Source organism: Pistacia vera, unplaced genomic scaffold, assembly GCF_008641045.1.
Source record: "Pistacia vera cultivar Batoury unplaced genomic scaffold, PisVer_v2 Contig70, whole genome shotgun sequence".
Classification (NCBI taxonomy): Eukaryota; Viridiplantae; Streptophyta; class Magnoliopsida; order Sapindales; family Anacardiaceae; genus Pistacia; species Pistacia vera.
The window spans coordinates 298270-318358 of record NW_022196557.1 but is presented as its reverse complement, the minus strand read 5'-3'; the positions used below and the strand labels follow the sequence as shown (position 1 = coordinate 318358).

General features: G+C 34.0%; 3 protein-coding genes across 6 annotated transcripts; 2 read left to right on the top strand and 1 right to left on the bottom strand.

The window, feature by feature from the left end:
• The first annotated feature begins 689 nt into the window (after positions 1-689).
• On the top strand, positions 690-5848 carry LOC116114112 (hsp70 nucleotide exchange factor FES1). 3 transcript variants are annotated; one of them, XM_031400266.1, is made up of 9 exons: positions 690-1028; positions 1120-1211; positions 1406-1556; positions 3768-3895; positions 4058-4216; positions 4304-4489; positions 4748-4798; positions 5554-5704; positions 5790-5848. In XM_031400266.1, exons 1-9 carry the CDS (start codon positions 773-775, stop codon positions 5813-5815), a joined length of 1200 nt encoding a protein of 399 aa, XP_031256126.1. In that variant the 5' UTR covers positions 690-772; the 3' UTR covers positions 5816-5848. The 3 variants fall into 3 exon arrangements, with proteins under 3 accessions (XP_031256126.1, XP_031256124.1, XP_031256125.1); XM_031400264.1 differs by having other exon boundaries at positions 691-1028; positions 5554-5709; XM_031400265.1 differs by lacking the exons at positions 5554-5704; positions 5790-5848 and adding an exon at positions 5035-5087 and having other exon boundaries at positions 691-1028; positions 4748-4954.
• Positions 5849-6719: 871 nt separating this feature from the next.
• Positions 6720-10549, top strand: LOC116114105 (DNA repair RAD52-like protein 2, chloroplastic). Of its 2 annotated transcripts, none has more exons than XM_031400259.1 (4): positions 6720-7191; positions 7280-7317; positions 7850-7941; positions 10156-10549. In XM_031400259.1, exons 1-4 carry the CDS (start codon positions 6842-6844, stop codon positions 10291-10293), a joined length of 618 nt encoding a protein of 205 aa, XP_031256119.1. In that variant the 5' UTR covers positions 6720-6841; the 3' UTR covers positions 10294-10549. The 2 variants fall into 2 exon arrangements, with proteins under 2 accessions (XP_031256119.1, XP_031256118.1); XM_031400258.1 differs by lacking the exon at positions 10156-10549 and adding an exon at positions 9273-9599.
• A 520-nt stretch (positions 10550-11069) lies between these two features.
• On the bottom strand, positions 11070-16281 carry LOC116114109. The gene is made up of 10 exons (XM_031400263.1): positions 15988-16281; positions 15703-15772; positions 14589-14713; positions 14102-14210; positions 13924-13987; positions 13775-13830; positions 13224-13331; positions 12156-12305; positions 11703-11873; positions 11070-11542 (listed from the first exon to the last, which is right to left on the bottom strand). The coding sequence occupies exons 1-10, from the start codon at positions 16194-16196 to the stop codon at positions 11309-11311; spliced, it is 1296 nt and encodes a 431-aa protein (XP_031256123.1). The 5' UTR covers positions 16197-16281; the 3' UTR covers positions 11070-11308.
• Positions 16282-20089: the final 3808 nt, after the last annotated feature.

The following is a 20089-nucleotide window of genomic DNA, read 5'->3' as shown; positions in this document are numbered from 1 at the left end:
CTTCAGTACCTGATCTTTTGTCAATTGCTAACCATCACAAAGTTAAGGTTCTCTGTTATTAGTTGATTTTTAGTTGTCAATATTCAATCAGTCATCACTATTCGATCCATCGGTCTCTATTCTACAGAATTTCTTTTACTCTGACTTATGGTAACTCGTTGAACACCGGTTAAGAAAATGAAGTGTATTTTGGATGTTAATGAAAACTTTGGTTGGGAAAATGGTATTTTGAAACTTGTTGGATGCGAAAGTGTCATTAAGGCAAACCTTAGGTGGGAAAAAATCGTTTACTCTTTTTCACAAGTAGTTTTAACTGGTTGCTTCTTCAAATACTTAGTGCTGGTGTTTGTTCCCATTTTGGGCGTGGTTCTTGGATTATTAAATTTCTAAAATTATTTATTTTATCAACTTTTAACACTAGTTTATTTTCATTTAAAATTAATTTTCTTATATAAAGTACCATATTAATTTTTATTTTTACAATTTTTCTAATTTAAATTTATTTTAAATATTGTATCAATAGCTTATTTTTCATATATTTTTAATTTCTATATAAACATCCAATAATATCAAAAATCAAAATGTAATAGTAGAGAAGGATCTAGTACCGTTAGATGGGAAATTAACGGTTTCGATTGGAGGAGATGACGTGTAAATTAACAATCGAACACAAGCTTATAAAATTGTGAAAGCGAGAGCAACAAACTTCACGAATCGATTATTGAAAAAAGAAGCTACGTGGTTTGGCGGTGATAGTATCTGGATTATTTCCATGAGGCGACGGAGTGGAGCTACATGTCACTCTCTTACTCTATGTCTATTATTCTTACTGACGGCGGCGGTGACGGCGGAGCGTGAAAATAACTCATCTTCGGCAAGTCTATTTTGGTCCACTGCCAAAGAAGAGGAGGATCTGTTGCGTAAGACTGAACCTAACGACGATTCTTCGGCGCCTTCTGTTGTCAGCGATCCTGATCAGCTTGACGGCGGTTTTTCTTCTCTTGATGGAATGTTACAGTGGGCCATAGGTACGGTTACTTAACTAATTGTTAGTTCTATTTTTAATTCTAATAATTTTATTTTTATTTTTATTTTTATTCCGTTTCGTCTTGTTCTTAGGTCATTCTGATCCAGCTAAGTTGAAGGAATCCGCGCAAGATGTCCAGCGTTTATCTCCTTCTGAGCTCAAGAAGCGTCAAATGGAAATAAAGGTCAAACATCTTCTCTTCAAAGCTAATTCAATTTGGCCTATTTTAAGAATAATAATTCTTGTGCTGAAACACTATTGATTTATGTTTGTCACCAATTATTTCAGCTGTGCCAAGTGGATTTTTCATGTTTGATAACTGCTTTTACTATTTTTAGCACGTTTCAGATTTTGATGTTTGTTTTAGTGCTGACACAGGAACTCATGGAGAAGTTGAAAATGCCATCAGATGCACAGTTGATGCAAATTGCGATAGATGATTTAAATAATTCTTCTCTATCTTTAGAAGATCGCCACCGTGCATTGCAGGAGCTTTTGATTCTTGTTGAGCCCATAGATAACGCAAATGGTATGTATGATTCTTCTGTTTTATCTTAATGCACATACACACTACAATGAATATGAACTTTGAATATATAGTTTACTGTGTTGTTTTTAATGTTGTTGATAATGGTTTTTTGCTTTTATGGAAAACCACGTGTTTATGGGGAAAGGAAGTAGAGTATGGGTTACTTTCTTTTATCAACAAAAAATGGTGGCCAAAATATGTCTAAACTTAGTTCAAGTAGAAAATAGTGCTTGATGCTTCTTTTGGGAAAATAGTGCTTCCATCTCCAGAAATGGCAAGACAAATAGAAAAGGTCAGGGTGGCCAATGGTTTCCTTTAACACTCGAGTCAGTAAAACAGTTTTTCATTACTAGGCCTAGGGCCTAAATACTACTTTGCATTGTGTTTGTGTGCATTTTGAAGCATTTGGGAAAATAAATTTAGTGGAGCTAAATTCCTTAGTATTAGAAAGGGAGGCACCAAATGAGGTTGTGCCAGTACTCTCCTCCTTTCTGTAGTGTTCTCATAGAATTGAGTAGTCACTAATATCTAACTTTGCAGTGAATAAAGAGTTCCTTTAATTTATCCTGATTCCCAATGGTTAGGAATGAAGCCTTAATATATTTCCAATATTTTTTCTCTTAAGTATATTCCACTCTTCCCATTCATCCAAATTAAATTGAAGAGTTTCCAATTCGTACAAATTAAATCGGAGAGTTTTCAATTTGGGGAAAAAAAAATTAATGATGTGATAGTGCCACTGCTTTTTATTTGTATTCCCAAAAATTCATTATCCACTCTTTTCATATTTGTTATCATAAGCAATTCAAGGAATAAAGATTTTCATAAACGAGGCAAATAATTCTGGAAATGACGTTTCACTTATTTTTTAGTTTCCTCCCTTAGCTTCACCCACATTTAAAGCATAAATATGAATGAGAATGATGAAATACTTTTTGAGGCCTTAAAACAACCTTTTAATATAGTGAAGTTAGATGTACATTAGCATGAAGGCAAAGCTATATGGTCATTTCTCATATTCGATGGTATCTTTAACTCAGCTGAGAAAGTTTCTACTTATGAAAGCTTTTAAGTGTGAGTATTTGTCTCCTCTGGAAAAATTATCATCTCTTGAATATTGAAGATGTTTGATATGACAAATGTGAAAAAGGTGGGTAATGAATTTTGGGGATAGAATTAGAAATTTGTGGCAATTCTATAACATTTACGGTTGTTTTTTTTCAAATTGAAAATTCTCTTGTTTTATTTAGTGGATGAATTAGAAGAGTGTGATATTACTAAAAGAGATGAATATATTACAATTATATTATGGGTTCATTCCTTGACAATTTAGTATTGTGATAAATTAAAGGTACTACCATATCACATCCTTCAAATGTGAACACTGCACAAATTGGAGATCAGCACTCCTATGTACTAAATTTATTCTACAAACACTTAAAATATATAAACACATTCCAAAAAGGGTATTAGTCTTAATAATTAATGATTCACCTGATAACTTGGGCACCTAAGGGTTTTTGTTTGGCCACCCTATCAATCCACTTGGCCTATTCCGTTTGTCTTGCAATTTCCTGAGATGAGCATTAGACTCCTGACATTGATGTTAGAACTTGAGGTAGCAATTTTAAACGGTTGAAATAATTCGCAAAGGTATTTTTACTTGCACTCCTTAAGCTAATTTTTAACCATTGCTTTTCTATTTGATTTACAAAAGCACTCCTTAAGCTACTTCTTTTCCTCATAAACACATGCTTTTACATAAGCACACGTTTTTCCATAAAAGCTAAAAACTTGAATGAAGAAATGTCAAAATATATGTTCCAATAATTTTCTTGTGCTGACATTGCTCACTATAAGGAGCTCAAACGGCAGACATTTTCTGATAACTTAATGTGCTATGATTGATGGGTCTTTGCACAGAAAATTTCTTTCTTAAATTAGAAGTATCACCTAAGTACTGTGCTGGAGAGTGTAACCGTAATGCCATTGAATTCCATTTTTCTTCTTTTGTTAGAAAGATGGGAAGTTAGTGTACATATCTGCACAGCAGCTGATGATAAATGCTTTCAGGGCATTGTTACACTGAAGTTCTTTATGTAACAAATCCTTTTCTGAGTTCTAGGGTCTCCCAAATATTGGGGTGTCCTCATGTTATTTTTTTCTTTTACTCAAATTAGTGGCTCTCATAGCTAATCTTGTGTTTCTTAGATCTGAGCAAACTTGGGGGCTTTGCTGTGCTTGTACGAGAGTTTAATCACCCGGACACAGATATAAGGAAAGTTTCTGCATGGATTCTTGGGAAAGCCAGTCAAAATAACCCATTTGTTCAGAAGCAGGTAGTTTGCTTTTTCTGTTATTTTTCAACAGGTGTAACCTTTTTGGCTTAATTATATTTGCAAAGCAGAATATGATCATAAACGTGTTTGAGGATTTTGACTTTTGGTTTGAATGAGACATGCGAAATAAAAACTTATTAACAATAATTTTAAGTGTCTTAGGTCCTTGATCTTGGAGCGCTGTCAAAGCTAATGAAGATGGTAAAATCTAGTTTCGTAGAAGAAGCTGTAAAAGCACTATATGCTGTTTCAGCCTTGATTCGAAATAATGTAGCTGGTCAGGAATTGTTCTATGCTGAAGCTGGAGATTTGATGCTTCAGGTGATTAGAGAAGGGAGAATGAAGAAATTGTGTATATAAAGTAACTTATTTCCCTAACTATTACAATTGATGATTAATATTTTTCAGGACATACTGAGCAACTCAAGCATTGACATCAGACTTCGTAGAAAAGCTGTGTTTCTTGTTGCTGAGTTGGCTGAGTGTCAATTAGAAAATATGCACAAAGTGGAGCTGCCTTTTTTCAGTAATCGCTTGTTCTTGAAGTCTGTGGTTGATCTAACAGCATCAACTGATCTTGATCTACAGGAGAAGGTGTCTCTTGAACTTATTTCTTCTGGTTTTTAGTGTTCCACACATGTCCATGCATTGTTGGCAGTGCTGCTTTGGTTGCTGAAATGATAACTTTGAACTTGGAATGTGAATATTTTTAATAAGAACCATATCTATATAACTGATATTTAAGCATATGCATGATGTTAGCAAAAACTTTGCTCAGCAAATGTTACTTAGAGTTAAGATTAAAGCTTTATTTTGATTGGATGTATTCGTTTTAATTTCATTTTGGTACAGGCCCTTGTTGCGATTAAGAATCTACTGCAACTCAGAACAATAGAAGCCCTGGTTTTAAAGGACTTTTGTGGTTTGGATACTGCCTTGGAGAGGTTAAGGCAGCAGCTGCGGGATTTAATGCTAGAGGAATATCAAAGGGATTATGCTATGGATTTGGAAGCCCTCCGTAAAGAAGTGGAGCTAGTTTTTCATACAAGGCTGGGTATGGTAGGAATTATTCTTTGCTGGATTTAAATTGCTATCTGGTAGAATAGAAGTTCATATAACTGTTATTTTCTTTCCAACAGGGGACAAAGGTTCCAACGTGATTTGATGATGGCCAACTGTACTACGGTGGTTATATGATGTATGTCTCACTGGTGGTGATCATGGATATGTAAATCTCACTCTTTTTAACCGAGAAAGACTGATAACGGGCTTCTCGCAAATTTTGAAGAAATTCTGTATTAACTAGTGCAAGTGTCCAATGTTGATAGATAAAAAGAAAGCTAGGATCATCAATATAAAATTAATTCGTTATGGCAAGACATTTCTCTATTAAATTATTAATAATGATATTTTGAGCTGATTATAAGGATTTCTCTTGCTGTGCCAAAATTGAGAATTGAAGAGTCATTCTTTATGGCATGCAGTTGTGCTGCTTACCAGAAATAAGGTCTGCGTTCACCCACGTCACCAGACCCAGCTCCGGTTTAGAAGAGTTTTATTTGATGTGTTTAGTATATTTTCACCCACTTTGACTTGACATTTAGTAGACCGTGGCATGCTTCTTCTGTTGAAGATTTATTTTAAAAAAANAAGCCCTGGTTTTAAAGGACTTTTGTGGTTTGGATACTGCCTTGGAGAGGTTAAGGCAGCAGCTGCGGGATTTAATGCTAGAGGAATATCAAAGAGATTATGCTATGGATTTGGAAGCCCTCCGTAAAGAAGTGGAGCTAGTTTTTCATACAAGGCTGGGTATGGTAGGAATTATTCTTTGCTGGATTTAAATTGCTATCTGGTAGAATAGAACTTCATATAACTGTTATTTTCTTTCCAACAGGGGACAAAGGTTCCAACGTGATTTGATGATGGGCAACTGTACTACGGTGGTTATATGATGTATGTCTCACTGGTGGTGATCATGGATATGTAAATCTCACTCTTTTTAACCGAGAAAGACTGATAACGGGCTTCTCGCAAATTTTGAAGAAATTCTGTACTAACTAGTGGAAGTGTCCAATGTTGATAGATAAAAAGAAAGCTAGGATCATCAATATAAAATTAATTCGTTATGGCAAGACATTTCTCTATTAAATTATTAATAATGATATTTTGAGCTGATTATAAGGATTTCTCTTGCTGTGCCAAAATTGAGAATTGAAGAGTCATTCTTTATGGCATGCAGTTGTGCTGCTTACCAGAAATAAGGTCTGCGTTCACCCACGTCACCAGACCCAGCTCCGGTTTAGAAGAGTTTTATTTGATGTGTTTAGTATATTTTCACCCACTTTGACTTGACATTTAGTAGACCGTGGCATGCTTCTTCTGTTGAAGATTTATTTTAAAAAAATATTGTGGTTGGTGGTTGTAAATTTTTGGCCTAGCTTTAAAATATTAGGAATATAACCGCCTCTTACTTGTCAAATTCTAATTTTAAAACAATATTTTGCGTGAATTACCTATTTCATCCTTAAAAAGGTTAATATCTGTTAAAAAAAAAAATATATATATATATATATTTAATAGTTTCAACATAGGATCAAAAAGTACCTGTCGATATTGGACTTTGGACCCAAGCCTGGGGATAAATGTAATTATATGTAATGTTTGAGATTGAGGTATACCCTAAAAAGAGGCAGTTTTGTTTTGTTTTAAAAGAAAAGAAAGGACTGCCAGCTGCAGCTACCACACCACAGACACGAGGGGTTTGGTTGAGATATTATTTGTGTGTGTCAATGGGAATACAAATACCCAATAACCATTTTATTTTATTAATTATTTAATTGCAATTACGTTTGCGTGAGACAGTTGAAAATAAGATTAAGACCACCACCAACAACAAATTCTAGGTTGAATCTTGTTACCAATTCCTATTGCATTTGCAATTCAGCCATGGCACTGCAATTGCATTTGCAAACCAACACCAAAAACGCCGCCGCTGTGCTGCACCCGAGATCATCATCCTCATCGACCTGCTTCACTAACAATCTCGTAAGAGTGAATCAGAGCAGGAGAATCGGATGGTCAGGAGTTGCGTATTGCAGTGGGAACGCCAATGGAAGTGAAAATAGTAAGAGTAGTAAAAAAGGAGTTCCCAATTCCAACTATGTGGTGCCGCTCAACAAGTCCTTCTCTCCCTCCAATTCTTCCTGTATCACTCGTCCGCTCGCTGAAATTCTACGAGATCTCAATAAGAGGATCCCTGATAACGTCATCAATCCTCTTGATAAATCCATTCCTTGGTAGGAATCTCATTTTTAATGATTTGTTGTTTCATGTTTTGATCCGATCTGATCTAATTTGATCTTTTTTTTTTTTTTTGGTTTGTAGGTATCATGCCAACAGGATGATGAGTTTCTATGCGCCTGGTTTGTACCTCTTTCTCTAAACATAATAATTGTCAAGATCAACCAATAATATTCAAAACTAACTTCACCAGATATTCACATATTGAAAACATCACATACTTGTCAAGTATAAGTATCCCTAAAATGAGTACTTTCTATAGAAATGCATTCAATTTTTTTCATGTTAATCAGCATATGATTAATATTCATGTTTTTATTGTGGAAGTTAAAATTGTGATGTCCTTTTTTTTTTTTAAAAAAAATGTAAATGTAAAAATATGGAAGTTAAATATCACAATGTCCTTTTTTTTTTTTTTTTTTTTTAAATGTAAATGTAAGCGAGAGGAGCAGAATCGCAATTAAAATAACCAAAATGCTTTGTTTAACTTGGCGAATTCTACAAAGTTTCGAAAAAAATTGGTAATGTGAAGAAATTTCTAACATGGGAATAAGGGCAATTGCCCCGGTTACCGTGCTAGCCCTGCCATCGGTAATGTTAGATTTTGATTTGTTTTTAGGATTGTTTATTAACAGCTACCACTTTGTGGCTCAGGATGGTGTGGAGAAGTGCGAGATGTAATCTTTTCTGACAATGGGAATGTCACTGTTGTCTACCGACTCACTATAAGAGGATCTGATGGAGAGGTCTTCTTCTTACACCAAATTATTCATTTCATATCATTTATCTCCATAACTCTATTGCAATATCATAGATGAGAAAGGTTTTAATTAAAGTCATTTATAGTTTTGATTTGCTCTCAACTACTGTGAGATTTTTGGAGTTTTTGCAAGAACTAATGATTCAATATCGCTGCTCTCTCAAATCAACCAGCTACAAAGCATAAGCTTTTAATCCATTATAGTTCACATACTTTTAATGTTAAGCTGACAATAAATTTTTATAGCTGGCCTTGAAGACGCCCTTTGGTTGATATCTTGATACTCTCATGTTCTTAATTTTCAATTTCTGGCATCAGACCCAGAAGACTCAGCCCTTTTTTTTTCCAATGCACTTAATATTTGTATGGGAAGTTTAAAACTAGAATCTATTCAAAACAATTCATTGTCCCTAAGAAATCTAAGAGCCCTCCCTTTTGCTTATATGTTCTCTATTTAGGCAATTTTGAAATTTTAATTTTGATAAATTAGACTTCTTTTCTCTTTCCAGTTACCAGTTAAGGCAAAAATTGAATGTGTCATTCTGCTCATTTAGCTGAAGGCATAAGACTAGTTTTAAGGATTTTATGACAATCTTTTAGGGATATGCTTTTATGGGTTAAAGGCCCTATACTTAAAATAAGTATCCCAAGTGATGTGACAATTGAATTGACAATACTATATGAATAATTGGATGTGATAAGTGATACAACTATATCAAATGAGTTGTTACATCATTTGTATGTAAAGTTAGGTAGGTTCCTTTCTAAGAATAGCATTGCTCGATGTGTATATAATTATGCGAATGATTATAAACAATTTATTAGAGTACATAATTAGAATTTTGGCTTGTACACCTTGGCATTAGGCACTCTTCCAAAATCTGTGAGATAATCATTTTAAAATCCAAATAATTTATTTTTTCTTCATTGAAAGTAAAATATGTAGAAGTTGTGTTATTTATTTGTTTCATGTTTGGGGCAGTTTAATATCTGGTTCATAGCAAAACCTATTACGGTGATTTGTATTGACCATATGTTTTATATGGAGTACAATTCTTGTGATTTGTGAATTTTGTACTGAGAGTTCAGGTCTTTGTTTGATATTCTTTGTTATGCATCTATTTGAGTAGTTTTATTTTGTGTCATTAGGACTGGCCTAAGGAATAGGATATTCATGAAATTGCAAAAATTCAACTTGTATTCTTTCAGATTTAGCATATTTGATTTTCTAGATTTTCCTCGAGTGGTGTAAACTAATCACATGATTGATTCATCATTGATAGTGTCTATAAATTTTGACATCTTATGCTGTGACAGGCACACCGTGAGTCAACTGGGACAGTATCATCAAGTGACAGTGACATTGTAGACCCAGTTGCTTCAGCAGAGGAAATAGCTTTCTGCAGAGCGTGTGCTCGGTTTGGTCTTGGCTTGTATCTCTATCATGAAGAATAGATGCTGTAGACAATATGAGGAGGTTGACTTCCTCAAAATATATCTAGTTGTTTGTTTACTTTGTTGAGAAATTTCTCCACGATTTATATGTAGTTGCTTGTGTACTTTGATTAGAAATTTATCGACGAGATATAACTAGTTACTTGTTTACTTTGTTGAGAAGTCAAAGTCATAATCAATATATACATTTTCCAATTGGTGTAAATATTTGAAGTATTCACAGCTTTATCAAGTTTGGTTTGTGGAATTGAGGAAATTGAACCATCTTCTGATTATTTTGTGGAACTGAATTTCTCAATACACAAATCAATCAAGGACTTTGTGGGGGTACTGCTATCGCCTGGGCAGCCCCTTATACATATGAAGCCTGTGGTGGAACATCAGTTTCATATGTAGTTTCATGTGTAGAGTACTTCTATATTGTGATCATAGAAGTCATCAAAACTTGGGTTAGAGGGGGCAAACTATGTTTCTTCGATAAACAGAACACCTTTTTTGTAATGCATCAGGGGAATCGGGGACCTGTGCTGTGAATATCAAACCCTAATGATCATATCTGGAAAAACAAATAAAACCTTGATAGGTCTAAATTTTTTGTTTCTTTCGCAAATCCCTAACCTGACTCGTTGGCATCCCTAATTTGAAGGTGTAGGAGAAAAAAAGTAGAAGGCCCTAACATGAATGGAAGGANGATTGATTCATCATTGATAGTGTCTATAAATTTTGACATCTTATGCTGTGACAGGCACACCGTGAGTCAACTGGGACAGTGTCATCAAGTGACAGTGACATTGTAGACCCAGTTGCTTCAGCAGAGGAAATAGCTTTCTGCAGAGCGTGTGCTCGGTTTGGTCTTGGCTTGTATCTCTATCATGAAGAATAGATGCTGTAGACAATATGAGGAGGTTGACTTGCTCAAAATATATCTAGTTGTTTGTTTACTTTGTTGAGAAATTTCTCCACGATGTATATGTAGTTGCTTGTGTACTTTGATTAGAAATTTATCGACGAGATATAACTAGTTACTTGTTTACTTTGTTGAGAAGTCAAAGTCATAATCAATATATACATTTTCCAGTTGGTGTAAATATTTGAAGTATTCACAGCTTTATCAAGTTTGGTTTGTGGAATTGAGGAAATTGAACCATCTTCTGATTATTTTGTGGAACTGAATTTCTCAATACACAAATCAATCAAGGACTTTGTGGGGGTACTGCTATCGCCTGGGCAGCCCCTTATACATATGAAGCCTGTGGTGGAACATCAGTTTCATATGTAGTTTCATGTGTAGAGTACTTCTATATTGTGATCATAGAAGTCATCAAAACTTGGGTTAGAGGGGGCAAACTATGTTTCTTCGATAAACAGAACACCTTTTTTGTAATGCATCAGGGGAATCGGGGACCTGTGCTGTGAATATCAAACCCTAATGATCATATCTGGAAAAACAAATAAAACCTTGATAGGTCTAAATTTTTTGTTTCTTTCGCAAATCCCTAACCTGACTCGTTGGCATCCCTAATTTGAAGGTGTAGGAGAAAAAAAGTAGAAGGCCCTAACATGAATGGAAGGAAAAATCCAATCATTTTCCCGGTGATATGATTCAAACTACATATGCTCAATGTGCAATATGATAGTATTAACATTTCTACACTTACAAACAATCAGCATGTTGTGTTGTGCCACAATCAAGTGGAATAAACATGTACAAGAACTTTCAAATTGGTGGATATTCATGTTTGTTTGTTTTACTTACGAATAGACAGCCCTGATATCATACAAAACTGTACAGAAAAATTAACATATATGCACATCAATTCTTTCACCATATTCTCAATTGTAGCAACCTTTAAATATTTTTTCTGTGTAGTTTGGCTTTGGTGATCCACTCCTATATATCATGGCCTCAGAAGTTTTGGACCTGAGTTTGAAGACATCCAAGATGTGATCACATCCACAAGAAGGTCTAAATCCTTGGATACATTTGCCCGCAGAATCCTTGAGTCCACACCTAATGAATTGCCGACTTCTTTGGCAACTGTCTCCCATGGTGTCCCGATAGTTAGATTTGCAATAAGCTCGCTTCCACGATTTACTGCATCAGCCATTGCTGGTGGAACATCTGGGAGTGCCTGCAAGATTGAGCAACGTTTAAGATGTTTGCTTCTTTCACCAAGAAATGAACAAAAACCAGGGATATTCAAATTAACACAAGAAACATCTTCAAAATGTGTATGGTTCACAGCCATGAAGATTTGCTCAAATGAATATTTGATATTGGTAGAAAGGTACCTGTTGCAGAGGGAGCCCATGATCTCCTGGCAGCAAGCGAATTGACATGTCTAGCATTGAACTGATAGCTGATTCTGAGCTAAGCACCTGAGCTAGCGTAGAAGTTTCATCAATTCCATCATCCTTGAACTTTATCAAAAGATTCCTGGAAATGCCGTAGTATGATTTTATCTGAAGAAGAAATAAGCATCAATCATGAAGAAGCATGTAAGTTCCAAAAAGAAAACTGAAGTTCAGAGGGAGTTGCAGTTTATTGCAGTAATATTCAATCCATTCTAGAAGTATGAAAAAAAGAGAGTAATGGAACGTAAAAAGATCATTATGTTAAATTTGACAAAATAGCTAAGTCAAACATGCCTGAAAAATAAGGAAATCTTAACAAAATAATAACACGTTCATCACTTTAATAACTAAAAACATTTGAGGGAATAAATAGTTGGAGGTTTAGCATACAAGTCGTCTAGTTTCTTCTGGTTTGGGAGTAAAATCTTCTCTTCCCTTTACTAAGTCCATGTACAAAGGAGGGAGTTGCTCGACTAAAGGAAGAACTTGCTTCATGATGGGAGGGCTAAGGTTTTCCATCTGTTTTAAAGTCATTTCTGCCTGCAAGTATTCCATTAGAAAAGGTCATCAGTTTAGAAAATGCTAGTGGTTAGCAAGCTCAATTATGGAAAGATAGATGAAATACCAAGGCAAACGTAGAAGATATGTTGAGACGAAAATAAGCGAAAGCAGGAAGCATAATTTTCAAACAGTATATACCAGGAAGAGCACTGTTCACATCAAGCTAATATCTCCATGGACTCATACCATTAAATAATTTAAATAACCACAGCAATAGCTTCATAATGCTAAAATTTTACATTACTGTGAGTAGAGTTTTATAAATCCAAAGTTGATTTTAGACAAAATGACAAGTAAACAGATCATAACATGTACTACTACGAGATGCAACTTTGTGTCAGTGATAAAGGTAAAAATAGAAGAGATAATTCATACTGGAGGTGGATGATGACGAAGAAGAAATAACAATACAAAGGAGAATATGCCATCTATTAGAGAATCCAGCAGTCAACTTGAGGTCAAAGCACCTTTAGTATTAACAGTGTTTGGAGAAATATTAGATCTGAGAGACAAAGAACCAATCAAAAGAAGAACTTTGGCCGCATAAGTCAAAGAGCCTCAAAACATGGGAGATAAGCACACTTTACTGCAAGTGAAGCTATGACTGGGCGTGAGTGAGAATTCTAGGAAGAGCTGGATAAGCCTCCTATCAATGGTCCTTGGAGATTAGAGTATCATGAGAAGTACATATACAGGTTCTTTATGAATATCCTAACCGAATTTCAATAAAGAGCTGTCCCATAAATATCATAAAAAAAGAACATGCTGTAACTTAATTGGAAAAGATGAGATGATAATAACAGCAGTGAAAAAATAAAAAAAACAAACAAACAGAAGCTCTAATAGCATGCTTCATGACTATTCAAACCCAAAGGATTTAGTAACTCAGATTCTCACCCCAAGGCGGATTGTTGGTGATTCTGCAATTTGTGATAAAAGGGGTCCTATACTTTGGGCCATTGGGACAATAACAGGCGAGAATAAAGGGACAGCTAAGCTTGCCTCCTGCGTAATTATGAGTGAAATCAAATCAGTTACAGAGAGTTTAGATAGTCCATATCTTAGGATGATAGCTTACTGAGTATGATTATTAGGATGATAAACATTTTTGTAAATAGCCAAAATTAAGTGTACTCTAATATATCTGCAACCTAATAGAACAAAAGGAGGATAATAGTTTTCCTGTTTACATCCATTTGTTTATTCAGATAAAGAAGGATGGCCCCACCCTAGAATTTACTAGTAGATCTTTTGAAGTGCTTCATTTGTTAGTTTAATTACCTCTTTTGAAGTGCTTCATTTGTTAGTTTAATTACCGATTCATCTCAGATTTCTAATTGAGGCAAAAAAAAAAAAAAAAAAAAAAGGAAGTTTTAGTGGGACCATGGAATGTCTTTCTCTCTATTGATCTCCTCTTTAAGTTAATGTATGATGAATAATTAAAGTACCTTGTTGTTGAAAGCCATTAATATATTCCCACTTCTTTGCACAGCATATCTTGATCCTGATCACAGTCAAGTCAATGATCTTATGAACTGTTGCAAACCAAAGTAGTTGCCTCCTTAAAGTATTACAATATAGGATGATCTTGACCTACCAATTAGGAGGTGGATGACAGATCCCAGAGAATGGCCCATGCCGAAAGTAGGAAGATCTTGTACCTGTATATGATGCATCTCTGAGTTCAATGTATTTTTCATTATGGGAGTGGGAGTGTGTGGGTGAAGCCTTAGATAAGAAGAATGCTAGTCTGTAGATTATGAGTCAAAACTCACTGTTTCTTGTAAAAACCGTAAGCACCTATCAACTTTGAACTGAACTTCATCAGCAATGTAGAAGTGATCAAATCCACTAGGATACGGAGTTGCAATCACCAAAACACCCCTACCTCACAAAAACAGAATTAAATCATCATTTTCCTAGTTCTAGGCCATAGATGATTATGTTAGAGTCCACCACCAATAATTGTAAAAAGAGTTAACAGAAAAGAGAACAGTAACCTGGAATGCATTTTCAAGCTGATGTAAAAACCATGAGCTGAAGTGAAATATTTCAATTTACTAGCAAAACATTTTAATCATGCATGGGATGCAGAAGTATACAGTGTATACTACGACTGGACATAAAACTTGTATTAATAGACATCATATATGCTGCAACAAGTACCACATATACACTATCGAAGAACCTATACCTGCTAATAAATTATGAGATGAGCATGAAATTGCAGATAAACAACCTTCATATGTAATAGCAACTTACTTTTCTGAAAGTCGCTCAAGAAACCAACGGTAAGTAAGCTGAGGGGCTGCTCCAACAAATATACCACCAATGAAATGGACCACTGACCAGGGTTTAGTGCTTCTAGGTTTGAGAACCCATGCTCCCTGTGATGTTGTCATGGTGGACTAGTTAAATTATGTTATAGGTAACATCCTTTAAAACAAAAACTTTGAATATTAAAAAGAAAAATCTGTGTCACTCATTACATGCCATTGCTCTGAGACATATGCACTGTTCTTCATCTCAGGTTTTGAATTCCTGAAATTTTTTATTAACCTTCAAATATGACATTCCACATGCATTACCTTTCTAAAATTTCTTTGGAAATCTATAGTGAGTTGATCTGAAATCATAATATTTTGCATAGTTAAATCTTGTAATTGTCTGTATTGGCGATGGACTTCTATTTAGCTATTTGGCAGAAATTGTTAAGATTGGCCAATAATTTCTGCAGCACATGTTCGTTTTTTGTTATCTCCCTGATGCAGTAGTATTCTGGGTTTTGAGTATGGGACAATATACAAGAATAAAATAGTGATTTACATATAGCATTCAGTTGCCGTATTGTCAAAGGGTTCCAGCATCTCTTATGCTAAAGCTTAGAGTTATTGCATGTATTTCATGGGTGTTCTTTTGGCAATTTCCTGACAACTGTAATTGTTGTGTTATTTTTAAAGATCATATAGGAAGATAACTTATGTTAGGAAAGTGGTCCATCAAAGTCTAGGCTTCTGTCCTCAAGTTGGTCTGAACCAAGCTGAAACCCAAAGTTTCAATATATCATAGTCAACAGTTACTCTACTGCTATTTATCTAGTTACAAGTATGGTGAGGGCTGTTGAGATACAGTTAAAAAGTTTAAGCTATCAGGATGGGTGCAACCTTCAATAAAACTAGCAGAAGTAACTGCAGGTAAAAATCTGCTACTAAGAAATTCAAGAAAATAAAACCATATGAACCTAAAAAACTTAGTAGAAAAATTTACAAGCGGATGATGTAAGAGGGAAAATTTTATAAACAAAAAGTATAAATAGTAACAGGAAAATATATTGACGAAGTTATGAAGCAAAAACCTATAAGTAATGAAACAACACCTCAACTTCAGTCCAGTGTGTTGAACCACCCCATGCATCTTGTGATTGCTGCACCGTCTCTGTAAGTAATCTGAAAATAGAACAAAGCACTTGCGTCATGTTATGAAGTTATAATAATTAACAAGGTAAACGTTTTGAATGAATTAAGTATAACCAAAAAAACTCTTTGACATCATCAGAACAAAGCTTAGCCAAAAGAAATTCAATTTGAATTGATCCAAAAATAGTTTCTTTTGATAACAAATTTATTAGAAAATGATAAAAAAGAAAAGAAAAGAAAAGAACCTCTCAATATCACGGTAAAGTTGAATTCCACTAGAATTAGGCTGCTGGTTCCTGCCTCTATCATCGTAGTTACAGTAAATTCTGCGGGGACGATGAAGATAAGAAGAATTAGAGAAACTAATTGATCGATTTTGAAAATTAGTGCGCCTCCAAGGTTGATGATGATGATGATGAAGAAGATGCGGATGGGTCCAGAGAAAAGTAGCCATTCTTCATCTAAACAAGTTTTCACTTTTGTCCTTTTTATTCATTTCGTTCAAATCAAATTGTATTTTCTGATGTCCCCAAATTTTCTTCTTATTAAGACTGACCCCTAACCTTTTGCTTTCCTTTTATTTGAATCCATAAAGTGTACATCCCTTCTCCCTTCTCCCATCATCATCAATCTTTATGTAGGTTTGGGGCAGTTTATTAAAACAACCTTTCATTTTGAATTTAATTAAAAGGCTATCAATTTTTAAAATTTTACTAAATAGCCATATTATGATTAAGGGTAATTAAACTTGATTAGTGCTTAATTAGGATTAATGAAGTATTATGTAATCTTTTAAAAATTATACTATATTCTCAAAAACCTGAAATTCTTGCAAACAAACCCAAACACCTTCTTCTTCCTCCCGCCATTAACGCATCTCCACCTTAGTTGTTGTTTCTTCTTAGCTTCGTCTATATCTCTTCTTCGTCTGCATCTTCTTCTTCGTCTACATCTTCTTCTTCCTTCTTCCTCTACATCTTCTTCTTCCTCATTCCTCTATATCTTCTTGTTCCTCCGCCGTTAACACTTTTCTTCTTCCTCCACCATTAACATCTTCTCCGCCAAAGATCCCCCTCCTCATCTTCCTGACATTTCGTGTAAATATGTGTATCTCCTCTTTACATTTTATATTTAGATTTACAAAGATTTAATAATGGATGGGGTTTGGGTTATGATTTTGATTATTTGTTTAGGTTGTGGGTTGTGTTTGATGTAATGCAGGTTGAAAGGAGTGAATTTTTGTTGAAAATTTGTTCTGGGTATGTGTTTTGGGTATGATGGACCGATTGTAGGTGGAGATGGCTGAAATGTGTTTTGGATCTGATGATTGCGATCTGGTATATGACAGAAGATCGCTTAAGCGATCTGGTATAAGTTTGGTATATGGCAGCAGATCGCTTAAGCGATCAGACTTATTTGTACTAGATCGCTTAAGCTATACTGGATCGCTTAAGCGATGCATAAGCATATACTTCGGTGAGAAATTATATTCCATAATGATTATTTAATATTTAGTCTTTTTTATTAATTATTAATTATTTTTTTAATTTCAATAGAATGTGAAAAGAACACTTCGGTCTTTGTCAATCAGCACCATACATAAAACTAAAAATCTTTGTTATTCTATTTTTTTGTTGTTCTTGGCAAGAAAGTAATATAAAAAAAATAATATTGATATAAAATTGAACTCTACAACCATCTGCTCTGCACTCTGTAGACCAAGGCTAAATAGACGAGATCGCTTAAGCGATTAAGGGTAATTTATTCAATATTTTTTTCCATGTTTATGGACATATGTTTATTATAGACGTAAGAACTAATTTAATTAAAATATAATAACGGTTTAGGTGTCCACTGAACAAATCGTACACCTGATATGTTTAATATAGACGTAAACACTCTACATCATATGTTTATAAGTCGTAAAGAACTAATTTAATTAAAATATAATAACGGTCATGATCCACTGAACAAACCGTACACCTGATATGTTTATATAGACGTAAACATTCTCCATCATATATGTTTAATATAGCCGAAAAGAACTAATTTAATCAAAATAATAACGGTCATGGTCCACTGGACGAATCGTACACCTGATATATTTAATATAGACATAAATATTCTATACCATATATGTTTATATATAGCCATAAAAGAATTAATTTATTAGATATAATAACATCATGGTCTACTGAACGAATCGTACATCTGATATGTTTTATAGACGTAAACATTCTACACCAATATGTTTAATATAGCCGTAAAGAACTAATTTAATTAAAAATAATATCAGTTATGGTCCACTGAATGAATCGTATACCTGATATATTTAATATAGACATAAACATCTACACCATATATGTTTAATATAGCCGTAAAAACTAATTTAATTAAAATATATATCGATCATGATCCATTGAATGAATCGTACACTTGATATGTTTAATATAAGACGTAACAATTCTACACCATATATGTTTAATATAGCCGTAAAGAACTAATTTAATTAAAATATAATAACGGTCATGGTCCACTGAACGAATCGTACACCTGATATGTTTATATAGACGTAAATTTTCTACACCATATGTGTTTAATATAGCCGTAAAAGAACTAATTTAATTAAAATATAATAACGGTCATAGTCTTTGAACAAATCGTACACCCGATATGTTTAATATAGATGTAAACATTCTACATCATATATGTTTAACATAGCCGAAAAGAACTAATTTAATTAAAATATAATAACGGTCATAGTCCACTTAACGAATTGTACACCTGATATGTTTAATATAGACTAAACATTCTACACCATATATGTTTAATATAGCCGTAATAGAACTAATTTATTAAAATATAATATCGGTTATGGTCCACTGAATGAATCGTACACCTGATATATTTAATATAGACATAAACATTCTCACCAATATATGTTTAATATAGCCATAAAAGAACTAATTTAATTAAATATAATATCGATCATGATCCACTGAATAATCGTACACTTGATATGTTTAATATAGACGTAAACATTCTACACCATATGTTTTAATATAGCCGTAAAAGAACTAATTTAATTAAAATAATAACGGTCATGGTCCACTGAACGAATCGTACACCTGATATGTTTAATATAGACGTAAACATTCTACACCATATGTGTTTAATATAGCCGTAAAAGAACTAATTTATTAAAATTAATATGTCATAGTCTATTGAACAAATCGTACACCGATATGTTTAATATAGATGTAAACATTCTACACACATATGTTTACATAGCCGTAAAAGAACTAATTAATTAAAATATAATACGTCATAGTCCACTGAACAATCGTACACCTGATATGTTTAATATAGACTTAAACATTCTACACCATATATGTTTAATATAGCCGTAAAAGAACTAATTTAATTAAAATATAATAACATCTGGTCCACTGAACAAATCGTACACCTGATATGTTTAATATAGACGTAAACATTCTACACCATAATGTTTAATATAGCCATAAAAGAACTAATTTAATTAAAATATAATACGGTCGGTCTTGGTCCACTGAACGAATCGTACACCTGATATGTTTAATATAGATGTAAATATTATATACCATAAATGTTTAATATAGCCGTAAAGAACTATTAATTAAAATATAATAATGGTCATGGTCCACTGAATGAATCGTACACCTTATTGTCTAAGATAGTGTTAATCGTTTAACCAATCTAGTGAAATACATAAAAATAATCCAATACACTGGATCGCTTAAAGATTTCATTTCTGGCTTAAGCGATCCTGTGTATTTAGACTTAGTCGCTTAAGAGATCTGGTTGTATTTATGTTATCGCTTAAGCGATTCTATGCTTTTACACTTGGTCGCTTAAGCGATCACGAATAAGACAGAATCAATAAGTGCCCGACGCATGATCGCTTAAGCGATTTATTCTATCGCTTAAGCGATCCTTTGCTTTTAACCTTGGTCGCTTAAGCGATTACAAATCGCTTAAGCGATCATGTCTGAGGCAGAATAAACTTCTGCCTAGATGCACAATCGCTTAAGCGTTAATGTATCGCTTAAGCGATCTACGATCGTTTAAGTAATCATGAACAAGACAATAAATAAGTATCCGACGCAGGATCGCTGCACAACCGCTTAACAATTAAGTGTATCGCTTAAGCGATTCTTCGCTTTTACTATTTCCCTTAAGTGATCTACGATCGCTTAAGCGATCATGAACAAGACAAAAATAGTGCCCAGACGCAGGATCGCTTAAGTATCGCTTAAGCATTTTTTTCCTTTTTTATTGGTCACTTAAGCGATCTATGATCGCTTAAAC

Coding starts and splice junctions, on each gene's coding strand:
- LOC116114112 (XM_031400266.1), top strand. CDS start 773: ATGAGGCGACGGAGTGGAGCTACATGTCACTCTCTTACTCTATGTCTA. Junction 4,490..4,747: donor ATCTTGATCTACAGGAGAAG/GTGTCTCTTGAA, acceptor ATTTTGGTACAG/GCCCTTGTTGCGATTAAGAA. Junction 5,705..5,789: donor AGTTTTTCATACAAGGCTGG/GTATGGTAGGAA, acceptor TCTTTCCAACAG/GGGACAAAGGTTCCAACGTG.
- LOC116114105 (XM_031400259.1), top strand. CDS start 6,842: ATGGCACTGCAATTGCATTTGCAAACCAACACCAAAAACGCCGCCGCT. Junction 7,192..7,279: donor CTTGATAAATCCATTCCTTG/GTAGGAATCTCA, acceptor TTTGGTTTGTAG/GTATCATGCCAACAGGATGA. Junction 7,942..10,155: donor TAAGAGGATCTGATGGAGAG/GTCTTCTTCTTA, acceptor ATGCTGTGACAG/GCACACCGTGAGTCAACTGG.
- LOC116114109 (XM_031400263.1), bottom strand. CDS start 16,196: ATGGCTACTTTTCTCTGGACCCATCCGCATCTTCTTCATCATCATCAT. Junction 13,831..13,923: donor TGTCATCCACCTCCTAATTG/GTAGGTCAAGAT, acceptor GACTGTGATCAG/GATCAAGATATGCTGTGCAA. Junction 13,332..13,774: donor TAATGGCTTTCAACAACAAG/GTACTTTAATTA, acceptor ATAATTACGCAG/GAGGCAAGCTTAGCTGTCCC.